The 21,757-nt window shown below is 32.5% G+C and overlaps 1 protein-coding gene across 3 annotated transcripts in view; it reads left to right on the forward strand.

Moving 5' to 3' along the window:
* The window catches only part of LOC127167287 (contactin-4), a 107,815-nt gene that overhangs the window by 54,204 nt on the left and 31,854 nt on the right, over positions 1-21,757 (forward strand). For 2 of the 3 annotated variants that reach the window (XM_051113224.1, XM_051113223.1), the window contains exons 2-10: positions 16-163; positions 5,659-5,785; positions 7,218-7,393; positions 10,011-10,106; positions 13,983-14,186; positions 16,966-17,068; positions 18,047-18,231; positions 18,814-18,956; positions 20,356-20,485. In XM_051113224.1, coding sequence (XP_050969181.1) covers positions 103-163; positions 5,659-5,785; positions 7,218-7,393; positions 10,011-10,106; positions 13,983-14,186; positions 16,966-17,068; positions 18,047-18,231; positions 18,814-18,956; positions 20,356-20,485 — 1,225 coding nt within the window. In that variant the 5' untranslated portion in view covers positions 16-102. Of the gene's footprint in view, positions 1-15; positions 164-5,658; positions 5,786-7,217; positions 7,394-10,010; positions 10,107-13,982; positions 14,187-16,965; positions 17,069-18,046; positions 18,232-18,813; positions 18,957-20,355; positions 20,486-21,757 lie in introns of those variants that run through there. The other variant, XM_051113225.1, reaches the window with a different exon arrangement.

The following is a 21,757-nucleotide window of genomic DNA, read 5'->3' on the forward strand; positions in this document are numbered from 1 at the left end:
TTGCTCATTTCCCAGCTAACAAAGCTGATTTTACATAGGAAGAACACGACTTGCTCCTCTTGCAGTTGAATGGAAATAAAAGAGATTCTGTGACCTTGGAAGATGAAGATGTTGTTGCCATGGGAACTCTTAATCCTGCTGTCACTCAAGAGCTGCCTAGCAGGTACGATATCCCTCGACTTGCCTTTGATAGCTCACCTGTTCTGCATAGTCCCCACTTCACCAGCGAGAGTGGCTTTTTGTGCCTCTGTCTAATCATTTTCTCATTCCTCTAGAGACAGATGCATGCTGGGAACAAGCTCTCGTGGTTGCCCCAGCAGGACATTTGTCTTGACACAGTTTCTGATTTTTCTCTTCAGCAAGTTCACCCAACTTATTTTTTGCACACTTGTTCATAACAGTCTGGCATAGGAAACTTTATTCATGTTTATGTAGCTTTGAAGAGTGCACTGAAGCAGTTTGGTTTTGATTTTATATTGGGTATTGAGTGGCAACCCAACATTACTTTTTTATCATACAAAATTCTGACATTTTTACATTTATTAATATTGCAAAAGTCACTTTCACTTCCAGATTTCACCTTGAGTTTAAATCTTTTTTTTTTTTTTTTATATATTTGTTTTTAAAACAAGTGAAAAATCTGCCACTGCAGATAAAAAAAGACACATTCTCTTTTTAAAAAAAAATACTATTATTATTATTATAAATAATCTTACTATTTTATACAGTGTTGCCTCTCAGATAAATTTATCTTGTTTCAAGAATTTTTAGATATTTTATCTAAAAAATTGGCAACACTTTACAGTAATGTGTATTAATTAACTTTAGTTAACTACAATAGTTAGCATGAACTAAGAATGAACAATACTTCTACAGCATTTGTTAATCTTAGTTATTAATTTAAGAATTTACTAATGCATTAATTTAAATCACAAGTTGTGTTTGTTAACATTAGTTAATGCACTGTAAACTAACATTAACAAACAATGAACGACTGTATTTGTGTTTGTTTTTTGTTGTTTTTTTGCAGTGTTTTCTTATGAGTTGTTTTTGTATATTTATTATTATTATTATTATAGAGAATTATATATAAAAATATAATTAATTATTAATTAATAATAATTAATAATAATTATTATACATTTTTGTATTTTTTAAAGCGTGTTTATTTGGCTGGGTACATTATATTGCTATAATATTTTAATATTTAATTTTGCAGTGTGTTTTCTTTTGTTGTTTTTGTATATTACTGTTGTTTTTTATTATTACTACTACTACTATAAAGAATAATAAATCAAAATAATTAAAATATAATTAAATAAGTATTAGAATTTTTTTTTTTTTTTTTTTCATTTTTAAAGCCTGTTTATTTTGCTATGAACGGTATATTGCACTATTATAATTTGTTACATTACATTATTTACGTTGTTTTTTCCCTCCACAAAAAAAACAAACCTGTGACTCACCCGAATATTGGATTTTACAGAATATTGAAAGAGTTATTGGCAGTACTTACAACTACTTATAGCACTTTAGAAGTGCATTAAAACTCTTCATGTCCATAATCAGACCCTGTCAGCAGTGAAGTGTTTCAAAATTCTTTTAAAGTTTCCATTAAAAAGTGCTTATTATTTCTCCCATGGTTCATGCAAGTCTCAGCACATACTGCAGCGCTATAAGGAGGAGGCCGTCTGAAGAGGCAGGTGCCCTATTTAAACGAACCGATGTCCCCCGCTCAGTGCCAATGCTCCAGTTATTGCCGTTGTTGTGCTACAGTAACTATGCCAACTCAAATGGGCATTTGCATTCAAGCCACAGGTGCTCTTTTGATTGCACAGCTTGATATTCAGAAAGCTTAGCTGGAGAGAAGGAAGTGCAGAGGCCAGACAGCCTCAGATGGAAGGGCAGCAGCTATTCAGCACCGAGGACCTGAGGAGACCAAACCCACATATCCAACAACCTGCCATATCTCAGTTTTAAAGGCAGACTTTTAAGGTTTTTTTTATTTTTTTTTGTTTTAGTCACAGTGCTGATGAAACATTGACAAGCTGTGAGATAAGTGAGCTGTGAGAAGTAAATCTTCTCTCGATGCAGAACTTGATTAGATCTCTTGAAGATAATTGATAGTATCGTCTGGGAATAAATAAGTCTCATGTAACTTAAATATATTCAGAAATAAGTCTTATTAAAGAAAATAGGTTATATTGAGGGAAAGAATAACTAAAACTGTTATTTAACATTCAGATATTGAATATGAACGTAGTTAATATTTAAGCAATGAATATATATGGATGCGGTTGTAATAATAAGCATAGGAAGTTATTAAACTAGGTCGGCTGACCTCATTTTAAAGAATCCCTGCTGGAAATCTGATTCATTGCAAGTGTAAGTAAATTATTAATGATATTAATAACATTACGATAACATTATGATTAGAAATAAAATGTACAAATTCATTTAAGCAACAATTTCACAGTGGATTACACAATGGAACAGTCATTCTTGTCAAACCAATTCAATTCAGATGAACTTATGACATTTATTATTATTATTATTATTAATAAACCAAAATGTATAATGTGCATTACTGCTCAAAGGTTTGAGGTTGGTAAGATTTTTTGAAAAACACAGTAAAAAAGTAATATTCTGAAATATTATTACAATTTTAAATAATTATATTTTATTTATGTGATGGCAAAGCTGAATTTCCAGCTGTTATTAGTTGTCATAATCTTGCAGAAGTCATTCTAATATGCTAATTTGTGACATATTATTATTCTTATTATTACTTTTGAAAACATGTTGCATTTATTTGAATATTGTTGTTGTCTTTACCAGGGGTCGGCAACCTTTTGGGTGCCAGTTTTACATTTTTATGGTTAACCGCTGTGCCAATAAGCCATCCCAACAGCATGCTGTATTTATACAGTGCATAATAATTTTCAAATGTTCAGATGAAAATCTATATTTGATTATCATACAAATAGTGCAGAATCTTACATATTTCTGAAACACACACACCACTCGCACACAGAGAGCATTGATTGCAGAGCAACACAGAAACAGAGCACAGAAACATTCACTTCTGCTTCAAAACTGAATTGCTTCATTATATTTCTCAGCGATGAGCAGATAAAATTGCTGTTTTGAGTTAACTAAGCTTCATTGTTAATAGAGAGAGTTGCAGATGCAGTTAAAGGAGAAGTCCACCTCCAAAACAAAGATTCACATATAATGTACTCACCCCCTTGTCATCCAAGATGTTCATGTTTTTTGAGGAAAACATTTCTGCATTTTTTTCCATATAATGGACTGCTATGATGCCCCGATTTTGAACTTCCAAAAGGCAGTTTAAATGCGGCTTCAGACGATCCCAAATGCGGTTGTAAATGATCCCAGCCGAGGAAGAAGGGTCTTATCTAGCGAAACGATCAGTTATTTTCATTAAAAAAATACAATTTAAATACTTTTTAATCTCAAACGCTCATCTATTTATAGTTATTTTCAAAGCTTCAATTTTCTATTATTATAAAACAACTTCATTATTGTTTATTTAATTCTAAAAAATAAGTTCTTGTTAAAAACTAACCAAAATTAATTTCCACACAGGACTGACTTTGTGTTGTATCCAGACAAAAGGAAGTATATCGGTATCGGCATTAGCTATCGGCTAAATGATTTGAAAAATATCGGCATATTGGATATCGGCAATAATCCAATATCGTGCATCTAATAGATTTAATGCATCCTTGCTGAATAAAAAAATGTATTAACTCCTATAAAGGTATAATAAGAGTAAGAAGGTCTTGTTAAAAACTAACCAAAATTAATTTCCACACAGAAGAGTGTTGTATCCAAACAAAAGGAAAAAATATATCGGTATCGGGATCAGCTATCAGCTAAAATGAGTTGGAAAATATCCAATATCCAATTTCGTGCATCCCTAATAACTTTTAATGCATCCTTACTGAATAAAAGTATTGATTCCTTTAAAAGTATAAAAGGAATAATAAGTTCCTGTTAAAAACTAACCAAAATTAATTTCCGCACAGGAGAGACTTGGTGTTGTATCCGAACAAAAGGAAATATATCGGTATCGACATTAGCTATCAGCTAAATGAACTGAAAAATATTGGCATATTGGATATTGGCAATAATCCAATATTGTGCATCTCTAATAAAGTTAATGTGTCCTTGCTGAATAAAAGTATGCATTCCTTTAAAAGTATAAAAGGAATAAGAAGTTCTTGTTAAACGCTAACAAAACTTAATTTCCACACAGTGGAGTGTTGTATCCAAACAAAAGGAAAAAAATATATTGGTATCGACATGAGTTATCGGCTAAAATGAGTTGAAAAATATCGGATAACGGCAAAAATCCAATATCATGCATCTCTAATAAATTTAATGCATGCTGAATAAAAGTGTTCATTCTTTTAAAAAATTGTACTGACCCCAAACTTTTAAACAGTAGTGCATATTAGGAGTGGGGACACATTTGTTGACAGTTTGATTATATTTAATGTTTAAATAAAAATAAACAAATTCCAGCAGCTCATCATCATTCATTAACCTCGCTATTTAACTATACAACTTATACACTGTTGTTAAACATAAATAAATAAATAAATAAATAAAAATCCAAAAATAGAGCACAGTTTACTATTTTAATAATGAAAGAAATTTGCCATGTATATTTTGACTTGTTTTTGCTGTATTTTGATTTTAGCTATTCATTCCATCATATTTCAGGGTTAATGGAAATGTCCATAAAATATTTTTTTGGAATGAACAGTCCTGGTCAAGAACTGTAGATGCTTCCTTTATATTACATTCGTCCCTGTTGTAAATTCCATAAAGGGGTGTGGGCAAAATCATCCATGACAAAAAGTGATGGGGACGTGTCCCCTCCGTGAACGACGGCTAAATGTGGACTACTGTAAGTGTGCTACTCCTTGCTCTAAATGCTTCATTAATTCCCGTCGTTCAAAGGACACACAAAAGGGAAAGTGAAAAAAGGTAGCATCTCCCACAGCGTGAGGAGACAGGGGCTCACCCCAGGCAAACACGCCCGGACACTTCCATTAGCTTGATGATGCGGGAGGGTAATTTTTTTTTGTCCTCGTCAAGGTTAGGGACCTGTAAAAATGAATTTCATTCACTCAAAGAGAACGGGAAAAAAATACAGGTGAGTTTTATAGAGAAAGGGAAAGAGTGTACAGTAGAAAGCACAGTTCCTTTCTCTGTGAAGGGGCAGACATGTTTCTGAGAGCTTGTTTATTCATTTAAGAAATGATACATTTCACTAGAGTAATTACCACAACATGGGGTAATTAGGGAGGTGGATTGGTGTCTTGGCAGCAGTCAACCGAAACAACAGACCTAGCCACACTGCCATGCATGTTACGGGCCTGCCAAAAGGAGGACGTCATGTTGATACGGTTTCTGCTACAAGAGGGGAAATGAAAGCTGTTCCTCTGGCACGTGTTTACGTTGCAGATCTAATGAGCTCAGTGTGGGAAGTTGCTGAAAATAAATGAATAGCGCACATTAGACATAATGTGGACCTGATGTGTTCACACCTGTTTTATGATCTAGACTCATGTTCCAGATTGTGGATTATGAGCTTTTTAAAAGGCTTCTTGTTTTTTCTTCTAGAGAGAATTATTCGACATGGCCCAGTGTTCACCCAAGAGCCCAGTGACAGTGTTTTCCCTTTGAGCGCAGAGGACAACAAGATATTTATTAATTGCAAAGCCAAGGGAAGTCCAGCACCACATTACAAGTACGATTATTTGAATATCTTCTCAACAGATCATATTTAAAATCTAGTTATTTTTTTTGTTTGTTTTGTTTTGTTTTCTCATTTACGCTTGGAATGAACATTTTTAAGACTTCAAAAACATTAAAGAAAAAGTTGCAATGAAATATGAAAGTTGTACATTAAATGTTGAAGATTTGTGCATTTGTGACAAATTGACATTGATGTTCCAAGATTTTATTTGATCTTTAAAACAATATTAAATCATATTTGCATAAACTATTTTATTTTTAACAAGAAATTCTGACAATAATTTATTTTTTCAATTAAGCTTTTGACTCTGAAATTGCAAATACCAGTAAATTATAAAAGTCAAATTTACAATGAAACATTTTGTCATTAGTGTCAGACTTTTGAAGTGTTGCTTTAATGTTTTTAATGAAAGTATTTATTAAAACTTTTGGTTTTTTTCCATTTTCATTTTAGTTTGTCATTTTGTTGTGTGCTTTGTCATTTTTATTACGTTTTTATGTATTTCTATTTGCTTTTTATCAATTTTTATTTCAGTTTAAGTTTTAGTAAATGTATTTTAAAAATGTTTTCCATTTTTCATTTTTGATTTAGTTTAGTTGTATGCTTTGTAATTTTATTAGGTTTATTTTTTATAAATTTCTGTTTAGTTTCAATTAATTTTATTTCAGTTTTAGTTTTGTTAATGAACTATTATAGTATTTATTAAACATTTGATGTTTTTTCTTTGTTTTCATTTTTGTTTTTGTCATTTTGTTGTGTTCTGTCATTTTTATTAAGTTTGTTTTTTATATATTTCTAATTAGTATATATTAATTTTTAATTCAGTTTTAGTTTTAGTAATAAACTAATATTATTAGAGTTTTTTTCAATTTTAATTAAATTTATTTTTATATATTTCTATTTAGTTTCTATTAATTTTTAATTCAGTTTTAGTAATGAAAAATAGTATCTATTCAAATTTTGTATTAAATGTATCTATTAAAAAAATTCTATTTTGTTTTGGTTTTAGTTATTTTGTTGTGTGCTTTTTCATTTTTATTAAGTTTGATTTTTATATATTTATATGTATTTTTTATGTTCATTTTTTATTCAGTTGTAGTGTTAGTAATTTTAATATTTCACTCATTTTAGTATATTAGTAACTTTTGTTTTTCAGTTATTTGCCAAAGCTGCCAACTTTTAGAAGCTTATAGTATTTTTCTTTCTTTGAGTTTAGGTTTTTATGTGATATTTATATTTTATTTAATTTACGTTAAAATAAAATATTTTTTTTTGTTTTTTTGTTTTTTAATGATAACATTGCTGCTTTTGAACTTTATTTTAGATGTCTATAACACCGTCGAATTCCACAGAAAATATATGTAATGCTTAAAATTCTTCTCATCATAATTATCCTGCTCACTCTGCCTGTTTTCATATTTAGGTGGAAATTCAATGGGAAAGATCTTGATATTGACATGGACTTCAACTACAGCCTTGTTGAGGGAAACCTTTTGATCAATAACCCTCAGGCAACTAAGCACGGCGGTGTTTACCAGTGTATCGCCACTAATGCATTTGGAACCATCCTGAGCCGAGAGGCTAAAGTGGAGTTTGCATGTAAGGGCGGATTAAACCATATGTTTTGTATATGTGACCGTTTGAAAATTGCATCTGACAGTCTCCTTCACTCTTGACTACTATTACTTTGTCTGCATATGTATCCTTTGGAAGCTTTAAATGCATAAAATGTAAAACTGCCACTATGTTACATTACCTTTCATATTTCATGTTGTCATTTAGTCCATTAGTGGGTAAGATATACTTTCTTTCCCTGGATGTAGCAGGCTTTTAAACTGACATCTACATTTTCCTATCTGGAAGATTCCATCAGGAGATGTCCAATGCTGCTAACTAAAATGCAGCCTGTCATGGAAAATTGAAAAAAAAAAGACTTAAATCAACAGATAATCATAACACAGAAAGTCTGCCTCATTCATATTGTGTGTACATCACTGTTCACACTGTTCATTTGAAATTTCACAAGTAGATGTGTCTATTCAAGTCTTGAGCAGGAAATTGTTGCAGGACTAATTGGAGGTGCTTCACTGGCAAAATTGGCATTTACAGAGTGGGAAAAGCATTTTCCCAATGATTTACCTTTTCATGTAGCCATCAGTTCTGAACTTGTGAAGAATACATTTTATTTCTTGACTTATAATGAGGAAAGCTTTTCATTATGTGTTTTTATTTTCCTTGCTTATGCATTTGGGAAATGCTTTTATCCAAACCAACTTATATTTCACACACAATATGCAGGAAATTAAAGCCTTTACCGAGAACTTTGTACTATATTGTTAGCCATATTTTATGACCACATATTTTTTTGTCATGTTTTACCTTGGTCTAATCTATTAAATATACCTCTGATAATATGTAATTAACATAGTTAGCAAATTCGTTGCTTTTAAGGAGAAGTCCACTTCCAAAACAAAGATTCACATATAATGTACTCACCCCCTTGTCATCCAAGATGTTCATGTCTTTCTTTCTTCAGTCGTAATGAAATTATGTTTTTTGAGGAAAACATTTCAGCATTTTTCCTCATATAATGGACTGATATGGTGCCTCGATTTTGAACTTCTAAAATGCAGTTTAAATGTGGCTTCAAACAATCCCAAATGTGGTTGTAAACGATCCCAGCCAAGAAAGAAGGGTCTTATCTAGCAAAACAATCGGTTATTTTAATAAAAATAATACAATTTATATACTTTTTAATCTCAAACGCTCGTCTTGTCTTACTCTGCCTGGACTGTTTTTGTTCCAGTTCATGACAGTTAGGGTATGTCGAAAAACTCCCATCTAGTGTTCTCTTTTAACTTCAAAATCATCCTATATCACTGTTTTGAAAGGGTGTTTGATCTTCTTGGCATGTTCACTTTGCAAAGACTGGGTCGGTACTTCTGCAGTGATGTAGGATGATTTTGAAGTAATTTTTGTAGTTGATGGAGAAAATACGATTGCAGTTTTTCGACATACCCATACTGTGTGTGGTTACCTGGATGATCTACGACTGTTTTTTTTTTTTTTTTTTTTTTTTTTTTTTGTTTAGTGATAGCTGAGTCCCTAGTTTGTTCTGAACAGTTAAACTGAGTACTGTTCTTCAGAAAAATCATCCAGGTCCTGCAGATTCTTCCGTTTTCAAGCATCTTCTGCGTATTTAAAACCTTTCCAGCTGTGACTGTGTGATTTTGAGATCCATCTTTTCACACTGAAGGAAACAAGATGCATTAAGAGCCGGGGGGGGGGAATTTTTGAATTTAAAGATCAAGATAAATTGTACCTAATTTGTCTTCCAGGAAACATGCAACTATCTTCTGTTGCTTCTGAAGGCCAGTACTAAATGGAAAAAAATATATAGATTTCAACAAAATAAGAAAAATTTGGACATCTTCATCCTGTTCAAAAGTTCCCCCCCCCCCCCAGCTCCTAATGCATCATTTTTCCTTCTGAAGCATCAGTGAGTGTTTGAACCTTTTTTAATAGTTGTGTTTGAGTCCCTCAGTTGTCCTCAGTGTGAAAAGATGGATCTCAAAATCATAGTCACTACTAGAAGTGGGTCAAATATGCAAAAGATGCTGGAAAACTGAAGAATCTGGAAAATTTCTCAGTTTAACTGTTCAGAACAAACAGTGAACAACCATCACAAAACAAAACAAAAAAACAGTCGTAGATCATCCAAGTAACTACAGTACTAAGAATCAAGGGTTTCCAAACTTTTGAAGGGGTTATTTTAATAATTTCAGCTATTTGTTTGTCTATATGTAAACATCTTTTATGTATCTGACTCAGGACAGTACTAAATAATATCTCTCATATATGATTCACACTTTCACAGATTCTGCAAGTGGTTTCCAAACTTTAGCATGCCACCGTACATGTTGGGCCTTTAAGCATAAACCCCACTAAATTCTAATATTTTTTTGCAGGGTGTGTTTTATTTGCACAAAACACAAATTATTTCACACAGTCATACATTCATGAGGATGCAGAATGCATATTTGAATAAACAGCACAGCTTTAGCCCAGTGTGGGATGTCATTTTTGCCTGTCCCTTCCTGTGCTATAGAGTGGCATTTCTAAAGGTCCCTGCTCTGTGAGTCGTCTGTCGCACGTCAGAGCGATGACAGTGCCTTTAATGAAAAGTAATGCCGATCCTATTATTTTGTTTTCGCAGACCTGCAGAATTTCAGCAGCAAGGCCAGAAGTCCAGTATTAGTGAGAGAAGGACAGGCTGTTGTGCTCCTGTGCGGTCCGCCGCCCCACTTCGGAGGTACATTTTATTGTATTCTGTATGAATTTGAATGTTATTTATTAAGTGCATCAGGGGTTTTTGCATACAAATAACGTTACTCAAGCTGCAATTCTCTAAAGTTATCACTACTCTTCCACTTTACTTTGTATGAATAGAGCCTTTTTATACAAAGCAAGAGTGACGATTGTTCGCAAAACCTGTTGACCTCTTTCCACAGCACATTCTTTATCAATTCAAGCTTTGTGGAATAATGCTAAGCAATTCCAAGGTCAGGAATTCACTCTGCTTACTTAGTATGTATGGTACATGTTGGTTCAGATTGTATCTTAATCATCTCATATTGTGAGCAAATCAAGCTTTCAAATGACCGGAGCACAATGGCTCACTCTAGAGCTGCCGTTCTTGCATTCATGCACCAACCTCTTGGCATTTAGCTTTCCCTCCTCCTTCTTAATGGCACTTGTGCCCTTGTGGTCATTTGGAAAGGTTATTTTCTTAAGCCTTGGCCTTCTGTTGAAAGGTAATAAAGGCATGTGGTGGCTGGTTTCAAGTGACGCGTCTCTTTATCCCCCAGTCCAGCTGCGCACCTCCTCTGTGTCTGTGTACAGCTGATTAGCGGTGCCTCAAAGAGCCACGCACACATGCGCCAGAGGTGCAATTTCACGCCACCGCACCGTCGTTCTGTCATTCCGCCACATTTCCAGTCAAATCAGTGGTCTTAAGTGACCTACACCTTCCCCGCTCCCCGCCGCCACCCTCCGTCTTCTATTTTCCTTCCCTCGTTCTCCCGCCACACCATCCTTGACTGTTTGCCACATTCCGTAATCCGAGGCTCTTTCATATGGATAATGCTTCATGCGAATTTCTACAATGGCTAGATACCACAGCTCAGTCCTGGAAGTGGGTTTTATCAGGGGTGAAACCGTGGAGGTCTATTACTGTATATTACTTGGGGAAAGCTATCCGTTAGCATTCCTGTTATTCTCAATGGCAGTTGCTTGGCTGGTGAAAAAACACCTGGAAGTGTGCAATTTGAAATCTGACATTTTGCTTGTGGGAATCACCATTTTTCCCCACTTTGGTGCAACAGAGAAATTACTTCTTGTATGCTGCCTTACATTTTTTTTTTCTCACTATTATATATGTGACCCTGGACCACAAAACCAGTCATTTTTTAAACTTAAGGTTTATACATCATCGGGATAAATAATGGCCGAGGTACGACCATTTGAAAATCTCGGGTGCAAAAAAATTTAAACATTGAGAAAATCATCTTTAAAGTTGTCCAAATGAAGTTCTTAGCAATGCATATTACTAATCAAAAATAAAATTTTGATATACTTTTGATAAGAAATTAAAAAAATATTTTCATGGAACATGATCTTTATTTAATATCCTAATGATTTTTGGCATAAAAGAAAAATTGATAATTTTGACCCATATAATGTATTGTTGGCTATTGCTACAAATATACCCTTGCTACTTATGACTGGTTTTGTGGTCCAGTGTCACATATATTTTCATATACTATATATTTACTAAATATTTATCTATATACCGTTCAAATTAAAGTCTCTTATGCTCAAAAATATTATTTTATGCTCACAGAGGCTGCATTTACTTGATCAAAATAGAGTAAAACTGTAATATTATTCATATTATTATTATTATTATAAATATTATTACTGTTTAAAATGACATAAAATAACTAATAGTTTTCTACTGTAAATCATTCTAAAAATGTAATTGATTTCTTTGATGGCAAACCTAAATTTTCGGCAGCTATTACTCCAGTCTTCAGTGTCACATGATCCTTCAGAAATCATACTAATATCCTGATTTTGTGCTCAAGAAACATTTCTTATTATTATTTATGTTGAAAACAGTTGTGCTGCTTAATATTTTTGTGAAACCATAATACTTTTTTTTTTTTTCAGGATTCTTTGATTTTATTACAGTTATGAATGTATTACAGTTAAATATATTATTAAAGTACTATTTCTGTTTTTTTTCTTTCAATAAAAAAGAATAACATTTTACTGACCTCTGAACTTTAATGTGCCTTTGTGTGTATACATTACATTTTGCTTTAGTTTAATTTATTTTTATTTTATTTTATTTTATTTTATTTTATTTTATTTTATTTTATTTTATTTTATTTTTATAATTGAATTGAATTGAATTTTCATTTAATTTTTTTTTTTTATTTTAGAATAAGGTGCATAATAAGAATTTTGGTTGATTATTACTTTAGTATTAATCTAAAAATCTAAAGTATGAATTTAATTTTGTTAAATTACTATTTGGAACAATTTAATTACAATTTAATTTAATTTAAATTACAATTTGGAACACTGAACTGAACCTTGTTCATTTTGGAGACAGCTCTCCATTTCTGTGCACTAAGTACCACCTAAATCTCCTGAATTTATTGGTCTTCTCTGTCACGTGGTTTCAGATTCTAGTGGCTATGAATTTGTTTCCTAAGAGACCAAAAGCCTTGAGCACAGTGCCCAGTAATGACGAAAGGTCCCTCACCTTGTCACCACTCCATTTATGATGGGTTTAATTCACCTTTTTCTGTCTTGAAGCCAAATGGTTCTTTTTTCCTCAGTGCTGTACATTCTTAGATATGCTGTTTGAACCTTAAATAGCCCTTATCAATCCACATTCCAGCCACTCTAACCCCCTGTCTGCCCTCTAATAAGCGCTGCTTAATTTGATACTTTCATACTTCATTTCATACCACAGGCCTTGCTGTGCGGTCTTCCTGTATTCCTGTCTCATTAAGAAAGAGTGAGAGGTGACATGAATGAATAGAGATAGAAAAAAATGATGAAGGCTGTTACAAAAGGAGCTCACGTCACACACACAAAAAAAAAGACTGTGAAAAGCAAAATAATTAAATCTAATATAAAACCCATTAATTTGCTTAGTGTTGATTATAAAACTAATTTTGCTGAAGCATAATGCTGTATTTTCTGTAAATATAGAATTATAATTACTATAAGCACAAACTTTGACTTTTCTTCTGTATTTGTTATTGTAGAAAATGTAAATGTAGATACTACAAAAATTATTGTAGATAATGTTAATGTAGATACCTCGAATCAGTTCAAGGTTGTGTAAACTGAGCCTTTAAAATTGTGTATTATTAAAAGATTTGCATAGGAGAAAGAGAGAGACAGAGAATAAGCACATGGTGTAACAATATTTAATTTCTCATAATACTCTTTTAAAATGAAGGCAAACAGAAATATATAATCATTTTATATTCGTTCAGATTTTGATTTCAATATTTATCTTTATGAAGATGTCACAAACTAAAGCATTGGACATTTTGTGGTGGAAAACTGAACGTTTTAATCATTATGACACTATAAGGGTTATTTTAGAGAAAGTAAATATGGTTTAATTATGTATTTTGTCTCAAAACTTGTTTCTGAACTCTTCCTATAGCATGTATGATATCAGAATGCTTTTTATATACAAACAAGCACCCACATTTGTAATATTTCCGCTTCTCAGGTTATCATCTTACATTGTAATGTTGTGTTTATTTGTAATCATAAATAATGAATGCGGATTTTGTAGAGCCAGAATATGCCTTTTGTATGGAAACAATATTAGTTTTCAGCTCCTGTTGCTTGACTGTCGTAATCGAAACTGTATTGCTTTAACCTTGTTATATATAAACTCCCTTCTCACAGCTGAGCTCTAACAAGCTGAGAACATACGCAGCTAAATTTTATCCACAAATGGTTAATAAAAAAATATTTTAAAACAGTTTTCAAATTTTATAATGCATTAGGCTATACACTAGGTAGGGCATGCAGCATGTTATATATCTGAGTTGGCAAAAAAATAATTTTGTACTATCAATTTTCTTCTTAGAAATCAGATACTCCTGGATATTTAATGGCCGCCCTAACGTTGTTGTTGGGGACAACCGACGCTTTGTGTCCCAGAGGACTGGGAACTTGTATATTGCAAAAGTTGAGACGTCAGACGTGGGCAACTACACGTGTGTGGTAAGAAATGTGATGACCAACACGACCGTCTACAGTTCCCCAACTCCAGTGGTGCTGCGTCGGGACGGTGAGTAGCCTGGAGGAACTGCTAAACAGTGATGAATCAGTAGATTTGAGCATGACAGTGTTTGCTTTGCTGCCACTCAGAGACGTAGCATTTGTGTATTCATAGTCTCTGAGCCGTGTTCAGCCAACTGTGTGTGTGTGTGGGAGAGAGGGGGAAAGAGAAAAAAATCGGCATTAAGAAAGAAGACTTCCACCCTCACTCACCCACATACACACACACACATACCCCGGGAGGCTCAACATCACCAGTCATTAGTGTCTGTTTAATATTCACCCAGGCAAGGTATATGAAGTAGGGCGGAGAGGTTTTGAATATTTTGAGTTAATGTGAATATTGAATATTTTTATCTATGAATATTTTGGGCGCAAGACCACTGCTGAACTCATACTACTTTACTAATTCTTATTTCTTACTTTTCCTTGTGTTTGATCTACGTTCCCTGCTGAAAAGACCATTTTAGGCCAGCATAAATTTACATGATTTTCTAGTTGGTGCAAGTCGACCAGCAGAGCCAAAACCGTCAGGATCTTTTTACAAAAGCTGGTTGACTAATAAAGTCTTTGTTTGCTAAGCAATGTTAATGTTGTCCAAAAATTACTACCAAGAATATTAGCTGTATAAAATATTTTTTTAAGTATTTTTTATCTTTTTACTATAATAAAAACATAAGAATTCACAACTTACCTAATGCAAGCACTATTGTGTTGTGTTGCCTTATTTTAAATGTTATATTATGTTGATTATATTATATTATGTTATGTTATATGTTGTGTTGTTGTTATGTTGTGTTATATTGTTATGTTACATTGTTATATGTTATCGTGTTGTGTTCTGTTATGTTATATGTTGTGATGTTGTGTTGTGTTATATGTTGTTTTATGTTATTTTATGTTATGATATGTTATATGTTGGCATGTTATGTTGTTGTTATGTTGTGTTATATTGTTATATTATGTGTTGTGTTATGTTGTGTTACGTTGTTATATGTTGTGTCATGTTATGTTATGTTATGTTGTTATATGTGGTGTCATGTTTCATGTTATGCTGTGCTGTGTTATGTTATATGTTGTTATATGCTGTTATATGTTGGCATGTGATGTGTTGTTATGTTATGTTATTGTTATTGTTATATGCTGTCATGTTGTTTTGTTATATATTATGTTATGTTATGCTGTGTCATGTTATGTTATGTTGTTGTTGTGTTGTTATATGTTGACATGATGTCTTTTATGTTATGTTGTGTTGTCATGTGTTGTGTTATATGTTACATGTTATATATGTTATGTTGTTATATTATATGTTGCATCATGTTATATCATGTTATGTTGTTATATGTTGTCATGTGTTGTTATGTCATATGTTGTCATGTTATGTTATGTTACGTTGTTATATGTTGTCACGTTATGTTGTTATATGTTGTGTTATGTTGTTAAGTTATGTTGTGTTATATTATTGCCGTGTTGTGTTGCGTTGTTACATGTTGTGACGTGTTATGTTGAGTTATGTTATGTTGTTATATATTGTCATGCTGTTATATGTTGTCATGTTGTATTATGTTGTTATGTTGTTGTGTTGTGTTGTGTTGTTTTATTATGTTCTATAATGTGTTGTGTCATGTTACGTTGTTATATGTTGTGTCATGTTATGTTATGTTGTTATATGTGGTGTCATGTGTCATGTTATGCTGTGCTGTGTTATGTTATATGTTGTTATATGTTGGCATGTGATGTGTTATGTTATGTTATTGTTATTGTTATTGTTATATGCTGTCATGTTGTTTTGTTATATATTGTTATGTTATGTTATGCTGTGTCATGTTATGTTATGTTGTTGTTGTGTTGTTATATGTTGACATGATGTCTTTTGTTATGTTATGTTGTGTTGTCATGTGTTGTGTTATATGTTACATGTTATATATGTTATGTTGTTATATTATATGTTGCATCATGTTATATCATGTTATGTTGTTATATGTTGTTATGGTATGTTATATGTTGTGTTATGTTGTTAAGTTATGTTGTGTTATATTATTGCCATGTTGTGTTGCGTTGTTACATGTTGTGACGTGTTATGTTGAGTTATGTTATGTTGTTATATATTGTCATGCTATGTTATATGTTGTTATATGTTGTCATGTTGTATTATGTTGTTATGTTGTTATGTTGTTGTGTTGTGTTGTGTTGTGTTGTGTTGTTTTATTATGTTCTATAATGTGTTGTGTCATGTTATGTTGTTATATGTTGTCAGGTGTCTCATGTTAGGTCATGCGTTATGTTGTTCTTGTTGACATTATTGTAAACTAATGTATTGTTGTGTACTAATATATTGGATGCTTATTAACATTTTTCAGAAAATTTAAATGATCTGTTACAGTTTTTTTTTCTTCTAGTTTTACTTGTTTGTTTTATATATTTGTGTTTACTAAAAAGTCCAATAGACTAAACCTAATGAATTTAATATGACATTACATGACATGACAAAATATTGTTAAAAGACTAAACTATGACTACATAAAATAAACTTGAAAAATGAATAGCGATGTTAACCTAGTTAAAAACCTGGTGGCACAAGCATCCAGAACATTTTATATGCTGGTGACCAGCCATTGTCTGTTCAGCAAGGTTTCTTGGCAAGCTGCATGTGTTGTGAACTTGTTTATATGCCTTGTTTGCACATAAAGTGATGTGTATATATGCACTGTAAATACTATAATCATATTGAATTGAAGTGCAGTGGTTTTGCCCTGAAAGCTTTATGCTTGTCCATCCTCATTTTCCAGCTGTGATGGGGGAGTATGAGCCAAAGATTGAAGTCCAGTTTGAAAAAATGCTCCACGTTGCCAAAGGATCATCGGTTCGACTGGAGTGTTTCGCTTTAGGAAAGTAGGTCTCTTCTTTACTAACAGATGGACTCCCTGCCTCCAGAGGGTTGCTTCGCTAACTGGGGATTGCCACACTTGGCACATAGTACATCTTAGCAGTTTATTTAAGAGAAATGTCTCAGAAATGTACAGGATCCTTTAATCTTAGTGAAGTACTAGGAAACAGATGGAGGGAGGCAGCCATTATTTTAAAAAACAGCTGCAGACCATGATCCAGGGGTGGGACAGGGTTCTGGCCTTGGATTGTCCAGAGGTAATGTGTTAAGGGACGCTGGGATACTGGAGGGCTATCAAACACAGAACAGATATGCTGCCAGGCTATTTATTTTTAGATTTTGTTTAGTTATTTATACATCTAAAAATGCTACCATTCAAATTTTTGGGGTCGGTAAGATTTTAATGTTTTTGAAAGCTGTGTTTGTTTGATTAAAATACAGCAAAATGGTAATATTGTGAAATATTATTACAATTATATTTTAAAATAATTATTTTGTATTTTTAAAATATTTTCAACAGCCTTCAGTCACATGATCTTTCAGAAATTGTTTTGTGATTTCTTCTTATTATCAGTGTTGGGAATTCTTTTTAATGCTTTTATGGAAACTAGGATTCTTTGAGGAATACAAAGTTTAAAAGAATAGCATTTATTTTAATTAGAAATCTTTTGTAACATTTTAAATGTCTTTAGTGATCAATTTAATGCATCCTTGCTAAATAAAAGTATTCATTTCTTTCTTTCTTTTTTCTTTAAATCTTACTAAAACCAAACATTTGGATGATAGTGTATTTAAATATTCATTTCATTAATGGCTGAAAAATTAATTTACAGAAAATGTTGATTAAACATACATGTAAGTGACTGGGAGATTATGTCAAACTTATATTGTCATTGTGCAGAAATGGATTGAGTAACATGTTGGCTAACTGGACAGTGTCACAGTGTGATGCTAATATGGTCTCTTTTCTTGAATTTTCTCAGTCCAGTGCCTTCTATTTCCTGGAAGAGAGCAGACGGAAGCCCCTTTCCAGGAAAAATGAAGATAAATCACTCAAATGGTGTCCTGGAGATCCCGTATTTCCGTCCAGAGGATTCTGGACTTTATGAATGTGTGGCCGAAAACTCCAAAGGACGTAGTATTGCAAAAGGACGTCTTGTATTTCAAAGTAAGATCAAATACTGACCTAAGGTATACATAGCAAAATGGTCAAAATACTTACTGGATAATAATAAGCCCTTTTTGGAAATATTTAGATAGGCGAATCCAAAAAATTCTGTGCAGAGTATTTTTCACAATGTTAAAAGACCTTTCTTTATCTCTCCTATCCATGCAGCGTTTTGTCGGCCATCGCGATTACCGCAGCAGAATCAATAAGAGAAATTTAAATTTTTAATGAGTCAGATAACGGATCACACAGCAACCTGTGGTAAATAATAAATAATGAAAGAATAGATTTTATTGTCAATTGTCAAGGCAAGACTAATTAGAATGGCTATAGCAGGCGTTGTTTAGTCTGCACAGAGAGCCCACAATATATGCACTGCAACTGCGCTCTTCAAGACAGGAAGAATCATCTAGAATTAATGTGCACAGAGTAACCTCATTTTTTGGTGGTTTATAAAACACAATGCTTTCATCATTGTTGCAATGCATTGCAAGAGAGAAAGTTCAGAGAGACAGCCGTTGTGTTAAGGCAGGATGCAGACCTCTGCATTTGTATTATAGTAGTTTATTGCTGTTCACACAGATGTGGAACACCTGCAGTGGTCGCAGACTCTGTATGACGCAAACATGGCTATTGAGTCCGATCTTCACTGGGAGTGCAAGGCTAATGGAAAACCTCAGCCTGTTTACCGATGGCTCAAGAATGGACAACCTTTGGTGTCTCAGGTGATAATACTAACCGGCAGAATAACACCTCTCAGTGCATTATTTTACCATTTTATATGAAGTGCTAAGACTTAAAGGGATAGTTCAGCCAAAGATGAAAATTCATTAATTATTCACCGTGTTGTTCCAAACCTTATTTTTGATGTACTTTCGTGAATGCGTGTCTGACACGGAAGAGAAGAAAATGTTGAACAAAAAGTAATTGTTTTTGTTTTCGTTGTGCATAAAATAGCAATCTCATAGCTTCATAACATTACAGTTAAACCACTGATGTTACAAGGACTATTTTATCAATGTCCTTACTAACTTTATGGGCCTTGAACATGATAGTTGCATTGCTGTCTATGCAGAGTGAGAAAGATCTTGGATTTCATCAAAAATATCAAATAAATTTTTCTTCCGAAGATGAAAGAAGGTCTTACGGGTTTGGGACAACAATTAACAGTGTTGGCCATGTTACTTAAAAAAAGTAATTAGTTATAGTTACTAGTTACATCTCACAAATAATATCTTAGTTAGTAACTGAGTTACATCATTATAAAAGTAACTAATTACCAGGGAAATTACCAGGGAAAGTAACTATTGTGTTACTAAAAAAAAAAAAGGGAAAAAAAAGCTCAAATATGTCAAATAACTTGGATGTCCCCAATATTACAAATGGTGGTGGTGCTTAAGATATTGTTTATCATTTAGTGATTCTATGAAAAAAAGGAAAAAACCTAAAAATAATACTGATAAGATAACAAAACTACTAATAACAAATAACATTGTCTTTGTTTGCTCAAACTGATTTGCTGAAATCAAAACGGGGCCGATAATAGGTGAGCACCAGCCAATGAGATTGCCGTTTGTACATTAGTTCCGCCTACTACCGGAGAAACCGACAGTTGTTAAAAGTTGAAGAATTCCGAACCATTATTTTGAAAAGAAAATACAGGAAAATACATAAAAAAACATATAGCCCGTCAATTCTGCATGGTATATAAGCGACGGCTAGTTGTGTGCCTTCACACTAGGGTTTACGGTTCATCAAATACAAGTACGCTGCGCATCCATTCAGATGAACTGAAAGATAAATAATAAGTTAGAATAGATTATAGTAACACCGCATTTCATTGTCAGTAACGGTAACGGCTTTGTAACTGGGGAAACAGTAATTTATTTTATTACTCGTTACTGAAAAAATAACGTCGTTGGTAAAACCATTTATTTATAACGCCAGTATTCCTATTACTGACAATTAATGACAGAATTTTCATTTTTTGGGTGAACTGTCCCTTTAAAATATGCTGGTTGTGTATTGGAGTGTATATGTTGAAATGTTTATATGTTGAAATATTACGTATCTGGCTTATTAGTGGAGCACGCAACCTGTCCTGACAGTTTTGTCTACGCTCAGGACAGAATTCGTGTTGATGGTGGCGGGTTAACCATCTCCAACGTAAACCTGATGGATTCTGGGATGTATCAGTGTTTGGCAGAGAATGATAACGGAGTCATATATGCAAGTGCTGAGCTGAAAGTTGTGGGTAAGCATATTTGCATTTTATCAAAGAACCAGTCTCTTCGCACATGGAAATATCAAGGATTTTTAAAACTGTGATTTTCAGACCTGGAAAAGCCTTGGAAATGAATAAAATTTGGTATTGTATTAGCATAAGAACCTAGTCAAATACAGTCAAACCAAAATTTATTCAGACACCTTCAACATTTCTCAAATGATCACAGTTTATTCACTACACTTTAGAATATAATAAAATATGACAAGAAGGTTGAAAACAGTTCTGCTGTTTAGTAACTTTTTAACAGCACAAAAAATACAAAAGAACAGCATTTATTTATTTATCTGTTTAGTTAGTCATTGATTTTTATTTTATTTTATTTTTGTTTATTGAACTTTTACAATAAAATATTGTAGAATAGCATTTATATAAAATAGAAATATTTTGTAACATTATAATTTTTTACTTCCCCTTTTGGTTTTATCAGTTTTACTGGTAGTCCACTGTATGAAGAATTTTTGGTTATAATATGTCACTATTTACTTTATTTTGCTATCCTTACTTACGTAAATGAACTGTGGTGTCCTGCACCCACTAGTAATAAAAATATCAGAAATGATATCTAGTGTCTGAATAATTTTTGGTTTGACTGTATATGTAATCCGGTTGATATATCTGAGAATACAAATGGACAACCACCACAGAAATCTCAATAAAATATGATTGATTTTGATAGTTAAAGCATGAAATAAACATGTATGAACATGTTGAAAGAAACAGTACAGAAATGTATTATTATGCAATCATTCAGTATTCACTCATTCTGTCAGTAGCACATCTTGTAAACATTACTTTTTCCTCAGAAAGGCCATTCAATTTTCATAACCTCATCAGACAAGTAGAAAAAAAATTGTACAGTATATACACTACATTACATATTCATTATATTTCACTTAACCTGTTGGTGATATCTTCATTGTATAATGTATATTTGATTGAACCTGTCATAAAACAAGCTTTTATTACAGTCACCATTTTAAAATTCCCATGTTTATATTTTTATAATGTTTATAAGTTTTTATATTTCAGTAGAAACATAATTATATAATTAAAAAGTTGAACTGCTTTATGTGCAATATAATTGTTCATATACAACTTAGTTTTTATTTGAGTGTTGATTATTAAATCAATGTGATTATTAATTGATTAATAAACTTTATTTTCAGTTTTGTGAACTGAACTTTATTTGTGTTTTGATGAACAGTCACTAAAAAGTCATGAAAATGAGTTGGTTAAAAG

This window comes from Labeo rohita, chromosome 6 (genome assembly GCF_022985175.1).
Source record: "Labeo rohita strain BAU-BD-2019 chromosome 6, IGBB_LRoh.1.0, whole genome shotgun sequence".
Lineage (NCBI taxonomy): Eukaryota > Metazoa > Chordata > Actinopteri > Cypriniformes > Cyprinidae > Labeo > Labeo rohita.